The sequence below is a fragment of the Gallinula chloropus genome (genome assembly GCF_964237585.1).
Source record: "Gallinula chloropus genome assembly, chromosome: 1".
NCBI classification, from domain to species: Eukaryota; Metazoa; Chordata; class Aves; order Gruiformes; family Rallidae; genus Gallinula; species Gallinula chloropus.
In genome coordinates, this window is record NC_140085.1 from 24,424,298 (window position 1) to 24,450,828 (window position 26,531).

General features: G+C 36.0%; 1 protein-coding gene across 1 annotated transcript in view; it reads left to right on the forward strand.

Moving 5' to 3' along the window:
• Window positions 1–26,531, forward strand: part of IGF1 (insulin like growth factor 1) — a gene marked incomplete at both ends in the record, with an annotated part of 46,367 nt that overhangs the window by 11,656 nt on the left and 8,180 nt on the right. Inside the window, one exon of the mRNA XM_084267209.1 lies at window positions 25,998–26,179. Coding sequence (XP_084123335.1) covers window positions 25,998–26,179 — 182 coding nt within the window. The remainder of the gene's footprint in view (window positions 1–25,997; window positions 26,180–26,531) is intronic.

Sequence of the window (26,531 nt, forward strand, 5' to 3'; positions counted from 1 at the left end):
AAGAGTGCCTCCAGACAGGAGATCCTTCTGCTTTCTTCCCTTCTGCTTCCTTATGTGCCCATAAAATTGTGGAACTGGGGAGTGTGTTAAAGCCTTTCCATTTGGTAATTATGGCTCAAACCTAAACCTGGAAATTATATGATTTATATTTTTTGATACAGAACTATTAGTTTATAGTGATTTTGTCGTCCATCTCAGTGAACAGAACTGTTTCCTTTCTGAAAATAAATATTCTAGCAATACATATTAACTTTTTATATCTCCAAATGCGTAAGCACCTAAGTGACACCCCAACTTCTACAAACAGCAACTTCTAAGGAAAGCAAATACTACCAAAAATTGTTTTGACTTAAAAGGATGTTAATTAACAGCCATATCCTAGGAAGACAATAAAAAAAAAACCCTTAAATTGCACACAAAATCTCTGTATTTCACGGTAAGTCTGTATTCTAAAGAGTATTTTTTAATGTATGGCTTATACCAAAGCAGAAAATGTATAAGTGTTGCGGACAAAATGGTAGAGAAGGTGTAGTTACGGTTGTAGATCTGAAAAGATGACTAGCTTCCTAATTCGCTTTGTGGTATTATGTAAAAAAACCAAATTTACAACTAAGGGATTTCTTCAGTCTTGCATTAACTATATTGAAGGTTTCTTTTAACTCAGACCCATCAAATTGACTGGATAAGAGCTTCTATGTTTATAATGGAATATGCACAAACTTTTTTTGTAAGTCTTCATTGACTAATTTGGTTACATGAAAGCTAATGAAGACTTCTATTTTAGGTTAACAGACCATGCTTAAATTGAATATGTTTCATACCTTGAAACTTCTGTAGACAAGTAAGATGTAATAATCTGTTGCTGCATCCCCTGAATTCCTGAATTACTAGTCAACAGGTCTTCCATGAAAAAACTTAGTTTTTCCTACGTATTTCAAGTTTTATGTTTCTTTCCATTAAAGTTTCCAGCCTTTCACAGACATATTTAGTTTGGCAGGAAGAATCTGGTGACTCATAGACTGAAGAGATTTGAGAGCAAGCTACTGAAAATGTATCTAATTTCTTCTTGTGTAATTTGGGAGCAAGCTACTGATAGTATGTCTAATTTTCCTAGTTTAATCAGATGTATTATTGGCAAATACATGTCCTGAATAAAAGCCATGTTTATTCCTGAAATATATAGCTAAGGTTAAATTGAAAACCACCATATATAACTGCTTTTAAAACACTTCTGTATTTTCTAATTGTTTCTGGCATTTTATTCTAAATCAATGGGCACTGAACAAAAACAGAGGTTCTACTGTAATAATTTCCATTATGACCCTACTTATATCTTGGATCTCAGTAATATCGAAGTATTCCTTACTGATGTTTTTTGGTGAGGTTTTTTCCCTACTTTATTTTTCAGGGAGGATAGACATTGAAGAATAGGTGATGTTTTTATTCCTCCATGATTAATATATAGAAGAATAGATGCATTAGAAATCTCTCATTTGCATTTTATGTTGTCAACTGTACTGTTCCTTTCACCTCTTTTCAGAGAAAAGACTTTTAAATTCACTTTTTTCTAGACAATCTGTGACAAACTCATTTTCATTTATCCATGTACAGACTGTATCTTCTGAATACTAAAGACCAAACAGAGCTTGATCCAAAGAGCTTCTGATTCACATTCATTCCTTCTACTTTTGGGCATGTTAATAAGGTATAAAAGTAAGGACCCTACTCAAGCCCATCCTACAGTCGGTGAGAAAATTTAGAAACTTTCAGAGATCTCATTAAGTTCTGAATATGCTGTAGGACATACTTTACCTTGTTCATTAAATTAAGCAAGAAGTTATGGCAATTATATCCTTAAATTAGTTAGGTCAATGTAGTTAGTACTCTCCATTAAAAGCCTAAATTTTGGTGGGATGAACCTATTCAAAACCACACAGTGAACTTCAAAGTAGAGATAAGAATGCACTCATACAGGCTGCATTTCAGATCAAAGCAAATCCAATATTATTTTAGCTGTCATGGCATAATGCAGTTAAGCAAAGATCCACAATGTGCTTTACACAGGTAACACCAGTTTGAGTTGCTACTTTTACCTTTAAGAACTCCCAGATCTTAGTCTCTCTAACTGTGATTCTTGCTGGAGAAAGCACTCTGCTACGAAACAGTAAAAGGTAAAAGCTTCCTGTCTTTTATTTCTTTATATATATACACACATACATATAGATATATACCCTTACATGCCGAAATAAGTAACAGTCCTTCATATTTTAGTCCTGTATAATGAGACAAGGTGTACTTATCTATGCATAAATAATGTAGTAATTGTTTACGCTGTTGTTCACTTTGAATATACATGGCCCAACAGTTTTATAACAAATTGAGACAACAATATTTAAAATTGGAAGTGACCTCTACGTATTAGACGTCATTAAAGAAGCACTTTCTTTGTTAGAAAGCCGTGCCATAAAGTGTCATCATGGAGGAAGGACACAGAATGATGCTTAAGTACGATTTTGAGGTAGTCATTGAAACAACAGGCGTACAGTTTTGAGATACTCAGGCAATATGAAGACTTAAAAAATAGATACTGTTGACCTAATGAGCTCGTCTAGAGATGAAATAATATCACTGAAGTAAGACAGAAAGCCACCTGAGTTTTAATGAGTTGAATCAACAGAACAAAGTCCCTCTACCTTCTTTGCTTCAGTTCCTGCCTTCATGCAAGGAATATAGTAACTGCACAGAAGCATTAAACACATTCGATGATCTTGTGTAAATTGAACTGTATTTTATGTTGTTCAGATCTTGGCAAACCTTTTGTTTTGAAGCAGTCAGAATACAACACAAAATATCAGAATGGATTATTTCTATTTCCTATGGATAAATACGTATACAATTTGGCTTATTCCAGGCTGTGTAGTGTACGATTCCCAGTTGGTCTGGCTTGAGGGAGATGGGGTAGAATTGAGAATAGTGTTTCCACAAAATTTTCTCACTTCACTGTTATGTATTGACTTTCTGCATTCAGAAGTCATAAAATGTAATCTTGTTTGAGATACTCACATGAACGATTTTCATACACTATTTCAGGAATTGGATGCAGTAGATTTACTGTAGCTATACCAAGATACAACAATTTCAAAAAATGGAGTGGTCAAGATAATATGTTCATTCAAAAAATAATAAAAAGGTATTTTTGTAGAATTTACCCTTCTCTTTCTTTATGCAAACAATGGAAATATGTTCTACATCTGCAGCTCTAGCGGCATTAAGTCAACTACTAAAATTTTTGTTACAAAGTCATCTTAGTTTAGTTTTCGAAAGCAGTAGGAGTTGATGCAGTAAAAAACCAACTATTTCCTGTTATCACTAAGATGAATACTAATAAAATGAGCTGAATTCATAAGTGGTGATATTATTGTCTACTGTTTTTTACAAATATAATTTTATACTCTGATATGAAACAGATGAAGCTCAGATCTATGAAAAAAAGCAAAATGTTTTTAATAAATCAGGCTTCAACCCACCCAGTAAGAATCAAATAACCCGCAACAGACTTTGAATACAAAACATTTAGCTTTAATTATCTTTGAATAATGAAACAGGTGGGAGTGCTCTTCTTGGGGTTATTTTATGATATAATATTAAAGAAAAAAATTTATATCTACACTTTTATATGGCAGAGAAAATAGAATCATTGACAAGGAAAAGCTGATATGTAGTATAATAAAGAAGGGACAAAGATGATACCAAATAAGCAAGAAATAGTGGTGTTCATAATCCAGGCTGGCACTGTCCAGGAGTTTCTTCACAATAGGACTCCATTGATCTTACTCAAGGTTACCTGTTAACTTAATTGATTTTGGCTTATTGCACTGAGGATAGTGTGAGTTAATTTGAGAAACTCTATACTCACTAAAGAAAACATTGATAATTGATTTTCCTAGGTCTTTTGGTCATAAGTATCACTATACCACAAATATTTTCCCTTGACTAGATTCCCACTGGTTTCTCACTAGTCATCTGTTTTTCCTAAGAACTGCCAGCTGAACTTCTGATATTTTTCCTTCTGTTTGATAAATGTAGAAAATAGAGGCTCTTTTGAGCAATCAATAGGTACTACTTGTGCCTGATTTGAAAAGGGTACATGGACATCAGAAAACTCCTCATTTTTAACATTCATTCAAAACAGCCTGAAAGGATTGTAGTGTAATTTTAAATTTCATCTATCACTCATGATACAAACTATTAAAGACTACCATTTCTTCATACATAAGTGTTTGTTGAAGTGCCTCAATTGGTCTTGATTTTGTGCCAGGTAGATTACTACATCTAAAAGACTGAACACTGAGTTTTTAGAAGTGTTAATCTATTCTCAAAACTTGGTATTAGTCTCATGAAAAGTCAGTGAGACCTCGGAGGCTCCTAAAGGCATATGAGGCAGATTTTTAATGTTTTTAGGCACTGAAGAGGCAGATGGACACTCAAGAGATTTTTCAAAACCAGTCATGTATCTAATTTCCACTGAGAACAATGATAGGTGGTCATAGGCAGGTTTTTTTCTAAATCCCTCTAGGCATATGCCTGTGTTTTTAGTCACTTGTGTTTGGAAATATGAGTCATAGCCCTTAGCTACTTGTCTAAATTTTGCTTGTGGACCTTATTGAATCCTTGTGAAAAAGCTATCATTATTAAAAGCTCTTTAAAATAAGAATTGGCATAATGACTTGGCTTCCTCTCTGACGTTAAACATACTAATACGCTTAGTATTAAATCTTCTTATTTCTAGCATAAATATGTGAGGCATCAGATGAAAGCTAATAATTTCCCAAGTGAGCTAAAAATAATGAAGGATGAATTTGAATAAGTATTCTAAGACACATTCTGAAACAGACAGTGGTTAATAAGTACTGTAAAGGTTACCTTTCTACAAACCTTCTTTGCAAGATGTCAAAGCCCAAACATGGACCACAAAAAATAAGGGTAAATATCAAACATGAGAAAAGCTATAGTCATTGCAGGAAGTTGGAAACAATGCATATTTTTTATTTTCTTTGTCTTCTGAACAGAAAAATCTAACTAAAACCCTGAAACTTCTTTAGGACATCTTATTTTGAAGTTTCATATACTTGTGACTTAGACCTAATCTCCACTGAAATGAATCCCCCTAACTTTACTGCAATAATTTTAAATACATTCTAATATAAGGAGTAAAAGCATCTGCAGGTTTTATTAAAAATTATTAGTTTATGTGCCTACAAAATACATATGAATTAAACAGGTCTTTTAAACATGAGTTGCAACTCAAACAGAAGAGCTTAATGAAAGCACTAGTGACTCAAGCTGTGGTCTAAAAATCCCTTAAGTTTGACCACAGGCCAATCAGCTTTACATTATGATACAGTCCATCACTACATGACTACAGTCTTTAACACAAAGTTGCATTCATAGTTGTACAGGTTGCATACTTCTTGGGAGAAGGAAAAAATACTCAAATATTTATTTTTTCTTCACTGTGTAATGGGTGGTCTCATGCCCTATTAACTTCCGAGATCCAAACTGCAGACAACAAGAATTAATATTTTCCTCATAAACTCCTCTAGAGTACTCATTATAGAAGTATTTGATTGTAGCACTCAGACAAATACATTATACCCTACAATTTCCCAGGAAATCATTTGTTTCTCTATGCATCTATAAGGTTCTTTTTCCCCCTAGTTATTGGATATCCAACTGGAGATGGCAGGGATTGATTTTGCAAAGTAATTCTAACATTTCTTCTAGTACTTTGTACGTTCAAACAGAGCACCAATGTCAGTCAATTTAACCTAGAGATATACTGAAGTAGTCCCTTGACATCAGTCCCCTGAAGTAGCATACAGGGGAAAATGAAGCAAAATGGCAAAAGCAGATTTTAAAACACGCAGCTGCAAGTATGCTGCTTGCTCTAAAGCAGCTTCAGTTATATACCCTATCCTACCTGAGCTAGCAAAATACTTTTGCCAAAACAGAAGGAAAAAAAAAGCATTGTAATCTTCCTCTCTTTTTGTTTGCCTCTATGCACCTTACCAAAGAATCTTTAGCATCTCTCTCTGCTCTCAACAGAGCAACAGGAATTGCTTCATCCTTGCAAGTTTTAGAAATTCCCGAGCAGCTGCTGTGCAAGGCAGCAGCAAAGCAGTGATCAGAATAATTTAAAATTTTAAATGATTGAAACCTATGGACAAGAGATGGGATTTTAGATGAAAAGGTTAAAAACAATTTAAAAAGAATATAAAAACATTAATTTTCCTTTTCAGCTAATGATGGAGTTCATGAAAGATGGTACAAGGCCTTATATCTGTTCACAAAAAGTTCATGAAGTGCTGTGGCTGTGTAAACACCTCTCAGAGCTGCATGCTAAACCTTCACCTGGAATAAGTAATTTCCTATCTTCGGTAATGACAACATAAATTAGGTTTACCCATTCACGAGTAGTCAATTACGAGAATTCATTCAAGTAATTATATGATGTGAGTGAGACCACCAGTGCAATTCTGCACCATCACTATACAAACATGCCAAGCTTTGTTGGTGATGGACAGTAATCTACCAAATAAAAAGCCACATTACATGTCAATTTAATTTTTTTCCTGCTCCCCCCCCCCATATCACCATATTGCATGTAACTCTTGGAAAACTGCTTTTTCTGAACCACCTAAACAAATAAATATTATTTCACTGGCCAAGTCCATCTTACCTGTCCTCAGTTTGACTTTCTTTCAGGCAAAGAAACTGATAAAACTGTCATTACCGTATAGATTAATAATATTTTTATAATGTTTTCATTTTTCTGTTTCCCTATAGTCTCAGGAAATGGAGAGATATCTTGCAAAATTAAGATCTCATTTGTATACGCAGCAGATTTTCTTGCTGAAACAATTATAATCATGTAAACCTGTGGATGAACTAGGCAGCTGAAATCTGAAAGTTACATTATGTCTTATTTTGAGCCAATACTAAAGCCCCATCTTTTCTTAGAGCCCTCTCTACCTCTTCAGTTTAAGTTATATTCTCATAACACATTGAAATCAGTCATAATGCTGTTTTACAGTAGTTTGAATTCATTTTATTCTCATTTTAACTGCAGTAATTTAGCTGGTGGCTGCTTGGTTTCAGCGCCGCCAGTGAGAAAGCAAGCAATCCAATGACCCCAAGTTCACTGAGATTGCTGGAAAATAAAAACAAGGGTTTGGAAGGCCAGCGCTTTAACACATAAAGAAATATATCGAATACTTCAAAAGATATAAAATTCTTAGAACTGTTGGACAGGCTTCTGTGTGTGAACTTTCCTGTCCAAGTGGCATTGCTAAATACCATGACACCAATCAGAGGGCTGACATCATGTTGTTGTGTAACTCATAACCATAGCAATGTCACTTTTAAAAATGCATTATATGTGCATTCAGTGGCTTAAAATCTCAACTGTGTCAGATGTTAAATAAAGTACAAGTCAGGGGATTTATTTTGAAATATGAGCTCTTTATATTTTTTTCATAAGGGGAGAAGAAAATTTAAAGCTTGTTAATCCAATGTTAACACTGGAAGCTTGGATTCAGACAACAGACACAGTAAGAACAGGCTTCATCACCGATATAACTCACAGTGATATAGTCTGGTAAGAGAGCTAATCCTGATCATTTTAATGGACGACAATAAGCTTGAGCTTCTGCATTACAAATTGGCCACAATGCACCTAAATGTATGCAGTCAATAAATAGCATAGTACTCCCAAATTGCTGAGTAAATGGTCTACCTATCAGTACAAGTTAATTTAGTATAGGTTAGGCCTGACAACTGTAGGCAATGGAGAACAGGATACATCAGGAGCAGGGAAGGTAATCTTCTGCTCCCTTTCTTCAAAACTAAGCACCCCTCCAAAGAATCATTAGCCTCTTTCCACTCTCACTGGAGTGACAGAAATTGCCTCATTCTTGTGAGCTGCAGAACTTCCAGAGCAGCTGCTGTGCAGGGCAGCAGCGAAGCACTGACCAGGAACAGCTCTTCTTGCCAAGTGGCTGGTGGTAAACAGAAGCCGGTATTGCCAGGTACTAGTAAAGGGAATGACACATACTCGTTGCCTCAAGTGACATGTGGTAGTGAGTATCTGGTGTTATCTGCTACCTGTCCTTTTAGAATATCAATATATTTGAGCTGTAAATCAGAGGCACTTTGTTGGACTGATTGCCCCTTTACGTGATCACAGCACTGTTGTAATGTAGTCATTAGCCTCCTAATGATTCACTGAGGAGACCACTTAAGTTGTCTTTATGGTGCATCAAAATCTGCAATAAAGGATTACTATACCCCATAGGCTCCATATTATTCAATGAGTTTTGAGGCTATGCTTTCACAAAATACAGGATTATATGCCCTGTACAACACCATCACGTGGCGGTAGACTGAATTACAGCTTCTTTGGCAAAGATAAAAGGCCCGAATTTCCCTGGTAACAAATAACAAGATCACCACCCGGTCCTTCAACAGCTGACAATTATAACTGCTACATAAAGAGCACAAGAATTTTGGACACAGATTACTTCAAGTATCAAACCCACAGTCACTTGATTTCTTGATACGTTGCATAAGATGATGTAGTTACTAACCAATTTCTCATATGTATGGAAAATTTATTTATCAGTTTTGCACCTATAAAAAAAAAACGGTGAGGTTCTGAAATGTGCGAGTCCCATAGTACTCAATTATGGCTAACACAGTCTCTTTCTGTGCAATAAAATTCTGAACACAAGAAGCCTAGATGCTGAAAACTCTCACATTTTCTATTTTGGGTAACAGACCAAGTGCTTTTCTAGGTAGACAATGGATGAAGAATAAAACAGCTGGGACAGCTATGGCTATTTCTAGCTTTAGAACTACCTATCTTACATAACCTTGAACAAACCCATTTTATCTGTATTTATCGTATTTTTACCATGTGTGAAAGTGAAGCAATGATGTTTATTCACCTTTTAAATGCTCTTCAAATTCCCTGATTCAGGGAACCGTTCAGATCCATACAAATACTATTCTTCACCCATATACATACATATATATATAACCCAACCACTGGAAGAGTTAAAGTTTTAAACAAAATGCCACATTGCAGTAAGGATGATAAATGATAGTCTATCAGACTTAGGAAGACAGTTCAGTAAATACAATAAAAATAGATTTGTTTACATAAGGCATAAAAATTGGCTACTACTTTCAAACTAGAGGTTAATGTATGCTATATTACTGCAGAGAATCCCTCAAACTGTTTTTAAACAATACTATAAAAGTTACATAAAATTTAATGGCACGTTAAGTAGAACACCCCAGCAGGCCTTCTGCTTACTGCAAGTATATGGCACAGAGTTCATAGGTTACTTGAGACTCATTCTCCCAGCCAAACGAGTCAAACAATAACACTTCTAGGCGCTGAAACACATTTCCTTGGATTTCAGCAGAAGCAGATGTGCAGTTGACTACACACAGAACAAAAAGAATAGTTTGAAAAGAGGATGGCAGCAAAAGCATAAGCTCAGCTTGCAGTTTATCTGTAATCATCCTTGCCTTTCACCTTGACACTAGCTTTCTAATATAAACCTCTTCATCTGAAGATCAGTGCAAAGCTTCAATAAATCGGAAGCTCATTTCTTCATGTGTGCTTCAGATTCCCCAGCTAAACAAATTGGAGCAGTGTTTCAATCTTCATTTTAGTTTGGGGTGTAAGTTCTGAGTCATCATCATTTAATTTTCTCCAAGCCTCCAGCTCGTGTTTTCTGTTTTCCTTCCTGGATGTGTCATAACAACTGAATTATACCACCCCACTAAAATGGTAAAGCCCAGCAGACATCTGCCAGCAACAAAATACTGTTCTCCCACTCTAATTCCCCACACATTCCACTTTTCACACCACTTTACTTGCATCCTCTCAATAAAGTCGTAGAGCCTAGTAAGCAATTTCTTTTAATTCTCCACAACATTCTGCCAATGCTAACACAGAGATGAGGCAATACATCAGAAAGTCGCCTCAGAGAAGAGCGCACTTGCTCTGCATGCTCTTTTCCCAGCCCTGTTTCTATCAATATTCCAATGAGGTTAAATTCCCTGAAGTCAGTGACTTCCCCACAGGTAGGGTATCTGTCAGTTCTGGGTCAATACTGTGTTAATGAACTATGAAAGTGTTCTTTTCAGAATTTCTAAGTCATTTTGATTTGAGAAAAAATCAGTTGAGAGAAGTTTTACTGTTTCAAATATAATAGAAACTCTTTTCAAAAGTTTCCAGCATTGTTAAAACAGGAAAAATAGGAAAAAAAAAAGAAACCCCTTAGTCTGAGCTTTGGGATACCATCATTAATATAAAGGAGTTAATACTCTGGTATATTTCTTTCTAAAAATGTCGTTTTATATCAGAATTGCATGCAAAAGAAAAGAAGTCGGAGATTAGCAGTAAGAGAAAGGGGTTACAAGCAAGGCAGAAAAAATTATCTGGAAAGGTGTAAAAATTATGAATCAAAAAAAAAACATAATTTAAGACAGAGGAGCCTTTAAAAGTTGCTAATAAAGCTCTGTATTTGGCAGCTACCTTACCTGAACTAGGACTTTGATTCCTTTGAGGGTGAATCATGTTTGAACCAGGTTTCAAGGACAGTTCTCCTTTCACAAACGCACAGCACATGCAACTGCGTCCAATTTTTCCTACCAGATCTGGGTTGGGCAGTGACTGCACCGTGTTTTAGCAATTACATGTCAGTGGATAGCTATATAAGTATTAATCTTGCAGTCTGGGTTAGCATAGACTGTGAAGCACCTCTATAGAAATACCCACAGCAAATCACCTCACCACACAGTTGCTACATCTCGTTAAACTCGTGTTAAGAGTAGAGTCTGAGAGAAAAGTTTGAGAGACCTCACCTCAGTGTTCAGACAGGGAAATGTCACTGTCAGACAGCGGGTTCAGTTCTGATTGCAGTAAGAAATGACAGCAGCCATTCTAAATAGAGGGATAGTTGCCAGATGACAGCTCCTTGAAATTATCATGAGGGCCGTATAAAAAGAAAAACGCTTGCAGCAGCCCAATACTTCAGAGAACTAAACTGATAAATACCTATACCAACCTTCACCGATAAACATCTCAGGACCTTGGAAATTTACAATTTCTAGATCATTTTTCATGTGCAGGACACAAGTGCAGATATCTGAACCAAAGTAATTCCCTTTTTGCCTCCTCCACAAATTCCACCTTCACGTCACGCAAACACAAGGGTTATTCAGTAAAGTAGCCATACACTTGAGAGAAGAGGGGGTTACATTTTAATGTGGGTGAAACCACGTGGCTTCTAATCTTATTGTCGAAAATGGCTCAATGGTTTTAGCTGCATCTTTCTCTCCCGTTGCTTTGTAAGAAGAAAACAAAAAACTCAGAAGCTTATCAAAACTGCACTAGGCCTGAAACCTGAAATTCAGGTGGTTTGGGTTTGGTTAAGTTATAAAAATGTTCAGGCAGAGGTTAATGTTAGTGTCAGGCAATCTGAAGTTCAGGTATTACCCACTCCAACGAGTAGTGCCAATGACAACATTATGGTGCAAAACAATCATAATTTATCTATATGATTACCCAATTTATATTCTGCCACTCAGTTGATGATAGCGTTACAGTATATTTAGTTTGCTTTTACAGAAGTATTTAATTTTCAAACACTTATATGGACTTTGTACAGTGAGACAGAATGAATTGCTCTTTAGGGATTGGGCTGCCCCTCACTGATTCCAGCTTGAGCTATACCAGATGCCATGTAGCCCATCCAGCAGAGCTAATGTTTAATCTTTCTTCTTTTACATCCACTAAATATTACTTTATATAATTGTGCCAGAGCACTAAGACAATAATGAATGAATGGTGCATGAAGAACTGTGGAGAGGTTTCAGCAATTTCTGTAAGGAAATGAGTCAAAATGAATCTGAGCAAGATACAGGACATAGTGCAATAATGTCTGGTTTCTTATGGATAAAAAGAAAGAACAAGTGTCCTATCACTGATATTTTATCTTGAGCCAGTATTGTGTCTAATGTAAACATTTACAATGTGAAATAATAAATTAAGAACATCTGTTCTATTAGGAAACTAATATAGTACACAATAATTACCATCAGCTTCAACACTAAAATCTTAACAATATGTTTGAATTTTTAAAGATGGCATTTCTTAGCAGTTTTACACCATGTCACTTTGAAAGACCTTTTAGATACTTGCCAGATGTGATACAGTGGTAGAGGAGCACTGCAGCATACAGCTTACTTATCCTTAGGTCACCCCATCCTTTTTCTCTCAAAACAGAGAAATTATTTCTGAATTTCATAATGATCTTGCAAGATAAACACTGAAAATTAGTAGAGCTGGAAATTACTATATTAAAGGGAGCATTATATTCTTTAATTCTAGTGCTAAGAACATAAACCTTTCCTAAGTCCTACTTATCAGTACAATGACGTCATCCTGGAGTAGGGGAAAGGATAATCTTCCTTGTTGCTGCATTATTGAAGAATTGCAAGGAGTTCTGATAAATATACTGTTCATAAGGCATATGTTTAATTACAACAAATACTAAAGAGTCTTTTACATAGGAAGGAACATGTTGTGGGATTTAAAAGCCTGTTTTCTTTATTTATGCTATTTTTTTTCTCCCTACAATACAGCAACGTGTTCCAAGCATTTTTCAGTGTTTCCTCTCTGCTCTTTGCCTTCACTCCACCAGCTGTCACTCCAGTGACATTTCCCAAGCATGAAGCTGACAAAAAGCAGGGTAGGGCTTAAGTGCTTAAGCTGTGGAGATCAGTAGCAATATGGTAAAATATCAACAGAACTCAGTGTTTTAGGAACAATTTTTGATATTGTAACACGCTTTAACTTGAATGGATGGCATTTTTACTACCCGACCCCAGCGCTGAATATAGTTCAGCTATCTTAGAAACTTAAAAGGTTACCTAACTACAGCTAATTGTCTGTGAATTTCCTGGTTTTCTATCAAAATACCTCATTTAAACTAGAAATGAAGAAAGCCTAGCCTGATTAATACAAAGATATTTCCATATAGACAATTAAGAAAACTATTAATAATGCAGAAAAGAGGGCAAAGGAGAGAGTATAGGACAGATATTTGAGAAGTGTGTTTTTCTCCTGATTTGCACATCTTCTCAACCAATTTATTTTTCAAATTGAAAAATGGTATTTACAAGCCAAAGTTGTCTGATATTGTGGTCTACAAAGGGCGAAGAGGAGTTATCACATAGGGAAGCCTTCCTCCAAGTTTTCTTCTAACTTTCTAGTTCTTGCCTGTTATTTGAGACACTGTGTCCAAGACCCAAATACTGACAGGAAAAACTACTGCAACGTGCAGAGCTAGCATAAGCATTTTCTTCAACCTGTAAAAATGCTGGTCTCACTACTGAAATTAAATAAACTCAACCACTCCAACAGCCTAGAAACCATAATTTTAGGAAACATTCAAGGTAAGATTTCCAGTTTGTCAGGTGGCTTGACTATGGCATTGACCATTCTCACTGGTATCTATAGACCGAACAGGGAGTGAATCTTAACTTCTCTTTGCTCACAAATAGTTCCATAGTATTTCCCTTCTTCCCACATCACGTGGTAAGAAAGAGGGAAAAGTACCACACGTCTCTCTGATACTCCTCATGAGGAGTCAATACCATGATGTGCTCTCTGAGAGAGCCTGTTACGTCCTATAGTGTGGACATAGCCTTGCACTGCGGTGTGCTTCCAGTGCTCTGACTTACAGGCACTGCCACACCACTAACCAAGCGTGAAGGAGCCCTCTAGTGTAAAAAAGAAAATGAACCTACCACCCATGTTTTGCACACAATTAATGCAGCAAAACAATGATGGAGCAGCATTCCAGAAACACACGCTGGCCAGAAGTTGCAATAATTATAAAACATCCTGAATCTCAACATTGAAGAAAAAAAATGGGTGTGTGTGTGTGTGGGTGTACACACACAGAGCTAGTCTTAATGGGTGTTACAAAATAATGTGATGTCAGGACTACTTCAAGCCCAGTCTTAATTGAAAAAGGAATCAAAAAACTTGAGAATGATGCAGAAATAAACAGCAGATCTTGTCAGCTAAAATGCTTAAGAGAAAGCCTTTTTGCAGACCCTGCATACTAGGGTAAGTTTTATCTATTATGTGCTGGTCATTCAAATCGTCTGGAGGTGTAGCCAGTTTGTTCTGTAATACAAATAATAGCCAGGAATTTCTAGTACTTGGATTTATTTTCCAGTAATACAGCTTCACTACAACAGCTCCATCTCTTTATCTCATATGATATAGAAAAATTATGTGTGTATAGATACACCCCACTACAGCATGTTATTCAGGTAATATTCCCATAACATATGCACTTGAAGACACAAGAAGCCATTGGAGAGGCAGCATGCTCCTTCATGGTACCTGTGGTATTCTATGAAGGTAGCCATTGGAAAAAGAGGAGTCATGTAAGTAGAGAAAGACAGGCACATAAAAAGGGAGAATTAGAGATTCAGACCCACACAGGTCAATAATATGCAGCTATTTTCTGTATCAAAACTTCTAGATTATTCTTTATATTGCCAAGATCATAAAAAATAGCAAGGATGATGCTTAAGTTTATTGTATTTTATTATCACTAACTCTAACAGTAGTATCTGTTATATTTATCCACTCTAAAAAAATATTGTTCTGAAGTTATATAAAGAAAACCATATGAAAGAGTTTATTTTTGTGTTTTTAATCTTTAGAGTGATCACAGTTGATTGCATAGCAATTTTAAGACGCTGGATGAAAAGTCAGAACAATTATGAAGTTTAAATTGATAACAACTTCTTTAATGCCCTGCTGTCTAACTGCTAGAGGGATAAACAAAGAATACCTAGAATGCTGGAATGAGTTTAAGAAATTAATTAGAAAAGTTATGAAGTGATATTAGAAGACAAAAAGTAACGCATGAGAGGCATAAGCAACTGACAAATGAAGAAAGAATGCAAATAATTAAGAAAAATCACAAGAGATGAGATTTAGATAATCACTTAGAAGCAAAGAAGAGAAAACTCAGACCCATTTTAGAAAAACAGAACTGTGAAAATGACTTCATTTTATTTCCATTCAGGCTTTTATCCTGGATGCTGACCTGAAACTTTTCTGAATTTCACAAAAGGGAAAAATGAGTTCTGCAAAATTAAAGTGTCATCCTGGTTATGGCCCTTCTGCTGGAAATCTTATGTGAACAGCTACTCTTACTAAACTTGCTGAACTTCTCGCTTCCAGACAGGCTGCACAGCCTCCTTGGGTTATTTTGGCACCTCCCTTTCTGGCTAGCAAAGAGGAGTTCAGAGGAATGTAAAATGAAAAACAAGGGGAAAAAAAATAATCCAACTTTCCCAAACCACAGAAAACTTTCATTTGGTATACATTTTGACCAAAGGTTCAGTGAGACCAATAGTCAAGTTTTGTCCAAAATTCACTCTTGGTGGAAAGAACTTTAAAATGTTTTGGTACTTAAGGACCAGGGAAGAAATATTCTACTGCTAGCACCTACATTCACACTCCAGTGTATAAATACTAAAAGTGCAGGAGGCTGCAAGTATTATCACAATTACGCAATAGCACTTTTTAGGAGGCAGTCAGAGAAAATGGTATAGATTATTCCACTTTTTAATGACATTTCAATAGCTAGTGACAATGTTACTTTGAGTATGCTATAAACCCCCCCAATTTTTTAACTGCATATCTGTGATATCTTAGAATTACTTAACTTCCCTTGGAAATTTGCCTATTCCTTTAGTTGTATCAAATTAGATCGAAGAAGGAATTACTAGCATTTTCTTTTTTTCATGAGGCTTTTTTTGTGTGGAAGTATTGTTTTCTATCCTATTTGCTTCAGTTTGTATATATCAATATCAGACTTAACTGTGGAATTGACTACTTAAGGATAGCTATTTGAAAATATTTATGATCTTATTAATTGAAATTTTGGGTACCAACAGAATATGCCTGAACATAATTTTTCTTTATACAATTTGCCTCTTGGTTTCACATTTGAATACTGGATTATTCATTTCAAATGCAGCTAAATAACTTGCAACTATGGAAATAAATATCTAGACTCACAACAAAAATATTTGAAGAGGCCTTAATACTGATGTTTATGTCCAAGAATATCTTCAGACACAACTCAGAATCTGTGCTTTCACATGATCAAAAGCTTTCTTCAAAGTCCTCCAAGCTTTGAGATTTATTAGCATTTAAAGGGACAAAAATTGAACGATAGGTGTTGAAAGCTTGAGGATTAAAAATGGCTGTGATTTCTAACAACCAACACAGGAATAAAAGAGATTTTTTAGAAATGCACTTCATGGGAATTACTAGGTTCTACTTTCTCATTTTCTATGATAGCATGCAAGCCCTCCACTGGCCAAGTACGCTTAAGACAAGTATTTTTTCCTTTTTTCCACAAGAACTTTCCCCCCACCCTCTGTAACCATTATTGCTCCTGAGCAGGGATAGACTGAACTTGGTGCAATGGATGTCACGATGTGCAAAAACATTGGCCAAATGTCCAGATGTCAGGAGGAACATCTACTTTTCTGCTGAACTGGATTCCCTTGCTTGAATGGTAGATGCAGAAAGCTGTGGCTCAAAATAATCCAATGAGTATGTGGAATTTAAAAGTCAGATTAACTTGAATATTGCTGCAGCTCTTATAAAGTTTGTAGTATTCCTGTATGACCTGTAAGACATACCAAACCTAGCCAAACAAAAGGACAGCACGATCGCCAAATAAGGAAAGCCATTGGAAAACTTTTTTAACTGATGCAGAGGTTTCAATCATTAATCAAGTCTAAACAAGTTGGAAAGGAAATGGTAAAAGAAAGGAATAATTCTGGTTACTTAGAAAAACTTCTCTTCAAATGGAAATGAACTTTCAAAACCTTTCAACTTCCCTGAAAAGGCCATTGAAACCTAGCAAGTGAGAACTGAGAAATTCTACTCAGAAGCTGTGACTGGAGAGATCATTGTCAGCCCTGTAAAATAAGGATTGCTGCCTGTTTGCTTCATAAACCAATTTTACTGACTATAATCGCTTCCATTTTCAACAACCCTACAGAAACTGTAGCTTTGTATTTAAGATGCTATACTGGAACCAATTTCTCCCTGCACTATACCAGTGTTCCATTATAATAATCCCTACATGTATTCAGTAATAACAAGGTGTGCTGGATGGGCAAGGAGCACAAGAGTAGTTTCATTTATTGTTCAGCAGTGACTTCTTTTGCTTTATGTTCCTGTCACTGGAACTGATTGGCCCAGCACCTCTTGTGGTGTCAAATCACTAAGAATGGAGCTACAACTAGTAGAAAAGCTGTGTGAGTGAAAGATGAATCAAACAAAAGAGTGTATTTTAGCTAGGTTTAGTTCTTGTTCTGTTTCCAGACACAATTCACAGTCCCTTTCTCACCCCAATGACTTCATCCTTACTCCCTAATGACTACGTACTACACTGGAAAGTTTCACTTCTTTTTGTTTTTTTTTTTAATCTCATTAGACAAGTTTAACAGGGGCATCATGACCTCAAAAAATGTTTCATTTCAAGATTAGATTTTTACATGCCCTACTGATAAAGGAAGACAGCTATATGGTTAAAGCTTTGGCCTGGTGCTTATGTTGATGTAGGTTCAGTTCCTGGCACTGTCACAGCCTTCCCTGTGTGAATAATTAATAGGTAGATTCTGTAAATATTACTGAAATTACGTACTATCTTTCTCTGCATAGAGCTCTCTTAATTTAGGATAAAGTACTGTTTAGCTTCAGTGAAGATAAAGAATCTCTCTTAGTCTTTCAGCCTTAATTTCCTTTTTGAATCTAGCGGTGAATTTGCCCTTGCTAATCAGGAATCTTGTACTTCAATCTTCACAAGTACAAGTATCCCAATATGCCAAAAGAAGCAGACAATTAAAAAAAAAAGTTTTCTGGAAAAACATTCACATTTAAAATGATGGGCATAAGAAAACTGCATCCTGGATTTTTACTAAAAGTACTAAGTCATCTTACTGCACGTAAAGTAAGCATTTTAAGCCATTAAAGTAATATCATTCTGACTTGTACATAAAGGTTCAATAAGTAAAAGTCTAAACAAGATTTAGACAATGCTGAACAGCTGTATCTTCTTTGCTTTTGATACTGTTGCTGCATCGTTGTACAAGGTTGGATGCTTCTTGTTGACAAAGCCCGTGGCAATAATCACCAGATCTTAACTAAACACAATTTATAAGTCTAGAGCTTAGACCACATTTGAGTAAATCTATTGAAGTTAACTGCATTAAACAAATATAAAACTAGGGTAAGTGAGAAATGAGCCAGGCTTCTTCTTTCTTTTCCTACTGTCATACCTATTTCTAATAAGGGAATGAGAATCTTCTACCTCCATAGCAGGTAAGATGACAGTGGCCTGCTCTCAACTGCTTGCCTTCTTGTAATGCTACTGCTGCACAAATAGAATTGAGTGTCAATGAGTGTCAACAGGTGCACTCCTGGATAGTGTGAAAGGCATTAGAAGGGAGTTAGTTATGCAACAGCCATTCACACATTCTGCTTCTAACCAGATGGTGATTCCAAAATGCAGGAACAAGAGTGCTGTGTTTGTCATTTGTTCTTTGCTTTTATTTCTCAGAATACAGCTGAGATAAAAATCCTGCTTACACAGTGCAAAGCAATGTATTGCTTGTTGCATGGTCAGTAGTATTAACCATAGAGCAGTCATTCTGTTTCACACTGCACATCTGTATTCTTTTATTCTTACCTCCTTCAAAGAATCACAGCACATCCATTCCCTGGAAATCTCTCTAGATGCCACTAAGATAGTATTTGCTCACTGAACTGTAATGTTGGAAGACAAAGCAAGTATCTGATGCAAAGCCTGCTAAGGGCAAGGGAAGTCTTCCTTGATTTTAATAGACCTTGGATTAGGTTATATATAAATATCTTCTGGCACCTGTTTCATCAAGACATAATCCTGACTGCACTGAAAGATTTCCCAGCAACTTCAGTGATGCTAGGATTTCACTCAATTATGGGTTTTGCATTGTTATGCATTTGATAATCTAAATAAAATGGAGTTTTACATTGGCTATGGGATAAGAAGCATATGAGAGCTCCTGTCACGATTGATCACCCTTCCACCACACACAAGGCTAATCTACTGAGAGACAAAAATCAAGAGGTGAGAATGTATTCTTATTATGGATGGATCACAGTATTACCATAGTCCCCAATGCACTACAGTGGGCAATATTCAAATGTAACAATGACCTACTGGTTTCTAATTATCTTGTCCTAAACCCCAATAAACCTGGCTATTCTTGCAATAGTGAATTTCTTTCCAGCAAGGCATTTCCCTTGCCAAAGTATATATTTTTTGGCAGCAACTGGCACTTTCCAGCTCTGGAATCTGACGTAGGCTTGTAAATTCTGCTAGGTTGGCAAGGTTTTCACCCTCCAGAGCACTGAATTGGTGCAAAACAATAGATTATATTGTTTCCCACTCTTCCTGCTATTTTTTTTCCTCAAAAGAATTCTTAACTCTTAAATATCCATTTCGCACCCCAGTGCAATACTCACAAGTGTTTAGGTCTTTCTTTTTGCATGTTGCAACTGGCTTACAGACTACTGTGTGAAGCATAATAGTGTTATTACATGCTTAGGCTTAATGGCTTCCAAAATAGCCATTCCATAACAGTGAAGCTATATGTGAGAGGAAATTGTTACAAGTGCTGTACTTTGAAAATGAGTTTAAGGGAAGAGGATTTTTGGTTTTTTTATTAAGTACACAATGAAGGAAAAATTACTTCTGAAATCTCAATTATAGAGGGAAAAAAATCACTTTCTTCAACTGTGTGGCAGACTAAATAAACAGACATATAGATTAAAAATTAAGACACCTTTTGGAATAAATTTACATTTGCCAGCTAAGTGACTTTAAAGAAATAGTCTAGTTGTTTTACTCTCCATTTGAAACATCAAATAGTTTTTCTTTTTTTTTTTTGTAAGGTGCATAATTACAAATCTTAATTATGCAGGCAAAATGCTCTGTGAAGTCTAGATAGGTTTCTCTTATAGATCAGTACTAACTGACCGCCTATGTCTTACTCTCCTAGAATTTCAGAGCAATGAGCAAACACCTTCTTGCCTTAGACTTGGTAATTAATGCAACCCAGTATTCCACAAAGCAGTAGCTGTAGTGCAATATCTCAGTCTTAACAAATGCATATGCTTTCATAAAGATTTTACTTGTGCATACTGATAGAGCTTATCCTCTATTCTCATGCATATTAAATTAGACTTCAGAGCTAGATCATCCATTCATTGAGCATTTATAAATGCTAATATATGCTCATTTTGATGAATACAAACAAAAATCAGTCTAAGCATAATTATTTTTTGGCACTAACAAAACATTGAGGGAAAATGGAAGCTAAATATTAAATATCGTAGCTTCAAACTGCATGCAGCTTATTTACATGAAAATCAGATTGCCTACTTTGCAACATTTAAAGCTTGAGGTATTTCTGTTAAGGGACTACAACAGTTCATAAGATTTGTTGTTTGCTTGTTTATTTGTTTGTTTGTTTCAACAGTTCACAGAAGTATCAAAATACAGGCATTTCCTGCTGATTGAATATTGACTCATAATTCTCAAATACAGATTAGAAATTCTAGAGTACCCTCAAGAAGTATTATCAATATAACATTAACCCATTTGTCAAAAACCACAAGGAGATGAAAAGTGATATCAACAATCTCTTATTTTCCATGTGCATGCATTTATAATACAAAAATAGACAAGAGCACTAACCTGATACACAGAACGTAGTTGAAGATGTATGGAGATGTATAATTAAACAGCAGACTGGCTGGTATGCGTTTTAGAACAATATGTGTCATATTTAATTGTTAAAATGTAAATAAAAGAGAGTGTCTTTGTACTCCACTAGAGACATACATTTTGTGAATTAGGATAAATCACTTCAAATTGAATCAGTTTTCTTTTACTTCAGTTACCTAGAAAAAATCGTGCATATGCTCCAAGGCTAGACCAAGTAGCTTTATTCGTAGTTGACAAAAGGACATGGGCTCTTTCAGAGGACAATTCATTTCACCTTAAGCACTCAAAACAGGAATGAGTCACAGGCACACCTGCTTGTGGACTTGGCTATCTCAAACTAAATCCCTAATTTTCAGATAGTAGAGATAAATATCATGAATCTCAAACTCGGCACCCCTTGTCTTCTGTGTCATCAAAAGGCAGACCGTTCATCCAAATCAAAAATACTCCAATCACCTGTTACCAGTCAAGATCTAGGCTAGGGATATGCTTATTCAGTTACTATATTGTAATATGGCACCACAGACTCTCAACCTTGTTGTTCAGGCCACAGAAAAATTCTGTCTGACTAACCCACTGCATTATAGTATACCAACATACGTCCACATACTGTAAGCCACATAATGGACTGAAAAAAACCAGTGTTCTCTGCGTGATCCCTCACAGAGGTACCCTTAAACTGCTATCAGTGGTTCAAAATTGTACAAATTATATTGCCCTGATGTTATAATAGGAACATTTTGAGTTTCTCAGTACAAGATTACAGTACACTAATAGGTCAATAGCCTTTCATATTACTTTAAAAGCTGCAGTTACATCTGAAGATTGACCCTAATAGTAGGCTAGGAATAAATTCACTCTTTTTCAGATTTATGATGTCTTTCTGAATTGCAATCTAAATGTCATGCTCAGGTTCTACTGATTGGCTAAAAAAGACACTGTGTATGGCAAATATAAAGTCTCTTAAAAGCTCCAGAACATGTTTCTCCAGTTCTTCCTAGAGTTCTCTAAAGAGTAGATTAGCTTTGTGCTTATCCTTGGCTATTTCTCATGCAATTTCTTAGCAATGCCACAACAGTAAATTATACTCCTCCACAGAACGCCTAGATAGTTTGACAACTGAAACTCAGGTAGTTGACCTAAACAAGTGCTTCTCACATTGAAACAATCAATAGAGCAGAACCAGTGGCAGCACCAGTGAGATAATTTGGAGGGAAGGTGGGGAGGACCAAAGAAATCATGCATGAACAAGCCCTACCAAATGACTCCACTGGTTTTGCATTATTCAAAGGGAAGTGCTGTTAGTACAGAAGCCAGCTGTTTAACTGTTGGAAATCTGTACCTTGGCCTGCTTACAGGGGACTTCAGAACAGTGAGACTAGACTTTGTATCTGCTTGTAGCACATGGAAAGAAACATTCACATATTTGGTACAGTAGATTAAATGAAAGCCAAAAATTCTATTAGGTAAACTTTGACCTACATGATATGAAGCCTCTTTTAAGCTAGCAGCTGACAAAAAAGGAGAGAAACCTCCAAGGAAATCAGCATACGTAAGCAAAATGACGTGCCTAGGACTGTTATATGTCCACAGACAGCACTTTGAAGGTTGAGTAAATACAAGGAACTTTTTGATAGCAGCTGGAAGGCAGCTCTCAAATTGTGTGAGGAAGATGAGAAAGAACTATATGTGTGCCCTGTATACTGACTGACACAGCAGTATTGGTCAGTATTTTAAGGCAATATCAGAAAACAAATTAAGGAACAGAAAACTGGTATTAAATGTGCAGAAGTTAAGTTCTAGACCAAAATCCATGTAAATGCTTAGTTACATCAGTCCCGATGTAGGAGAGCACTCAGACATGTGCTTCATGTTGAGTATATGCTTTAGTCCAACAGACTGTGTAGGAGCTTGAACATTTGCCTAGATCTAAGTGCTGGTTTGGTAACTCAATGAACTGGGACCAGCTGACCCCACAGTCATTCCAGAATAAAAGGGCCAAACACTGATAATATCTGTAGAAGTGATAGTATCTCCTTGTAATTCTTTGTGATAGCATCTTTTCTGCAGCCTTTAAGAGGACAGCAGAAATTTAAAATCTATTGGTTTAAAATTAATTTAGACATCAGATAATTCTCAAAAGTAGAGTCCAAAATCATGTTTACTGAAAAACATAGAAAAGCATAGGAAAAATTATTCTACTTGCTCTATCTGCTTGACTTACTGGGAAGACATCACACACACAAAAAAATCAGTTATTAGAAGTTAGAGTATAGGGCTCTAGGTCCTCTACTTTGCGTACTGTCAAAGAAAATTCAAATGTATTCCTGCTGAAATGATTGTATTTATCAAAAAGTCATCACTTTTGCACATGAAATGATACGGACAAACAAGTAGAACACTATACATCCCATTGCATGTCACTTTTTTCTTAAAACTTGAGTAAAAATGATTAAGGAAAGAAAGCATCAGGTTATATAAATGAGCTAATTTTTAAATGGCAAAATGCAATCAATGCTCTAGAAGTACTCTACAGAGTACATAATCGGCTTCAGTAATGAACAAGGACACTTGTTTTGTTAATGGATTTTAGAAGTTAGATATTTATGGTCTTGGTGATCCTTGTGTGTCCCTTCCAACTCAGTATACACTATGAATCTATGATTTTTCTATAAAGCTCTGTTAACTCATGGAAGTTCCTGACAAAAATATTTTATCTTATAGATTCTAAATTTTGTCACCTGGAGGTAATATTATCTACCGAGCACGAACATCCTGAGGAGCTAGCATTGTAAGATTCTTAGAAGTGCAAAATAATCCTGAAATCTATTGGATCAATAGAATGTTTTTAATAGGTGACTTCTTTACATAGATAGGTCATTTTTACTATTAACAGTAGCCAGGGAATCAACCAAGCCTGTTGGCTGCTCTGCAATACCATTTAAAGGAAAATTCTTGAACAGATGCTTTTAGAGTATGTTTTGCTCGTGAAAAATTGGCAGATTGAAAGAAAGCAAGCTTAACTAATCAACTATTTGCACCTGAAGTTCATCTGGATCTATCAGGTAGAGTTACAACAGCATACCAAAGAACAGTATTTCCCATCCATATTTTAAGTGAGAGCAAGACAAAATGTGGAATAGTTTTGGGTACCCTGCACAGTAATGACACTCCACATTTTAAACAGTCTGGGAAAAAAAAAAACAAACTCTGTGTCTTAACATTTACAACTCTTTTCAGTGATACACAGACAACAATACAGACACACAGAGACATATCAAAATATTACTGCAATCTACTCCTGGCTTGCTGTTCTATTCAGTCTTTTGAAACAAATAACTTCGCAGGCAACGTACAGTTTAGAGTCCCTTGGTGGGTTGCAATATACTAAGTAAGCACGTTTTTCTTTCTGTTTAATTTACAATGCCTGGAAAAAAACCCACTTTTAAAACACTATTGTCTAGATTTACAAAGCTCATAGGGATAGTTAGTTCTTAGTTGACCGTATTGCTGGCTAAAATGTTAGACATACTTTACCACTAGTGGTCTTTTTGTTTGTGGATGCACTAAGGCCTCAAGGGTTCTTCATCAGTGGGCTTAGGTTTTAATCACAGAGAATTGCAAAATGAAGTGTTGTCTTCAGGTTGATAACTGCAGGACAAGTAAATGGACATTAACCTAGAATTTGCTATATAAGCATTGGAGGTATAAGTTCCCAAAGAGAAACTGAATTTCCATCTTTTTTGATACCTTTATCTAGCTTTAGCAATTTCTTAAAACATAAACTCCTGCCAAACTCTGAATAACAGATTTTTGGTTTCAGAGATAAAAGTGAAGAGGGGAAAAAAAAAAGGCAAGAAAAAAAATTGGTAGAGCCGGATGAATTCAGTTACTTCATTTTTTGGCTCTTGGTGCAATTTTCTTCCTTTTTTCCACATTTTTGAGTTCTTAACCAATGTGGATCATTCTGTAAATGGAAACATTTAATGCTGAAAATGTCAAAATGAAACATTTAATCTTTTCAGAATTTTATACCAAATTTTGCCATAGCTTAAAAACAGATGAAGTAAGTAAGCAACCACTGATTACTGTTTCTTCATTTCTAGTTGGTCATAAATGGAGGACTGCACATCCAACTGGGTTGAATACAAACAAGCCCAGGAAAAAATGGGTCTGTAGATTTTGCATAGCATAACAGAGATATATTTATTAAAGAAATCATAAATCATTGATGGGGGAAGAAAAAAAAGTGTAATAGTTCTATGAAATGAAAATGTCACCCTTTACTGGAGCTGAGTGAAAAATGCAGAACATCTGCCAGTCAAACAGTTTCTATAGATGCCCAGTACAAATACAACACACAGGAAAGAACGTGTTATGTCAGACCCATTTCCTATCTCGTGCTGAGCTAAAGAATATAAAATCTTCTGCTTTTATCTGTTCCAACAGCCATCTTCCTATTGTTGCTGCATTTCAATGATGACTTTGTTACCTTATTTCTCGCTTGTTTTTAAGCTTGCAGATCTTAACAGCCTGTGTAGTGGTATACAGCAATTCCCCTTTGGAACATACTCCAATGTCACATAGTGGCTCAATGTAGCCTTTTTCATTAGAAAATACAACACAGTCATGATCTATGATCTTTAAACTCCAGCTACCTCAGTCAGCTCAACAATCAGTTTTCATCCAAAAGCTAAAGGGCAAATTTCCTTTGCAAGGCTCCTAAATGCCAGTCCTCCTTCTCTGCTTTCAATGCCAAAACAGTTCAAGAAAATATTTTAATAACATTTTTCTAAGAAGATACTCAAATACTTAAATAGCAATCACTTATAGAAAGACATAAAAGCTGGCCATTTCCAGGAATGTCTTTCAAAACTGGATCTTAGAACAGGGGCTTAGAATACAAACACAAGGGCAGCCTCTTAAACGGTCATTGGTGAGGTGATTCTATTAAAATAATGCAACTTAATATGATTGCTGCTGAGATCTTTGTATTTCCTTTCTAACATAAAAACTTTCCATTTGTGTTTTGAATAGGTAAGCCTACAGGGTATGGATCCAGCAGTAGACGTTTACACCACAAGGGAATAGTGGATGAATGCTGCTTCCAGAGTTGTGACCTGAGGAGGCTGGAGATGTACTGCGCTCCAATAAAGCCACCTAAATCTGCACGCTCTGTACGTGCTCAGCGCCACACTGACATGCCAAAAGCACAAAAGGTAGGCCAGGCTGGGGGGTGGGGGAAAAAACAAAGAAAAGATAAGAAAAAAAAAGCCTACATACTTCAGGGAAGGAAAATTCCTTCAAGGCTGGTAACATAGGAAACAACTGATGTGTTCTGCCTACTAGGGACACTGTGATGTAGTGTGGGTTTGGAAAATCATGTCCACAGCAGGAAATAAGTAGGAAATAGTGTGTTCTATCTCATCTCTTAGGATACTGAACAAAACATGGGGTTGCTCATCTAGTACTTAGGAAGTTTTATCCTGCTACTGGGTGGTAAATGACAAGCACATCATCCAATCATAAATAGCATCTAAGACTTCTTTCAAAAGAGAAACCACACACTGA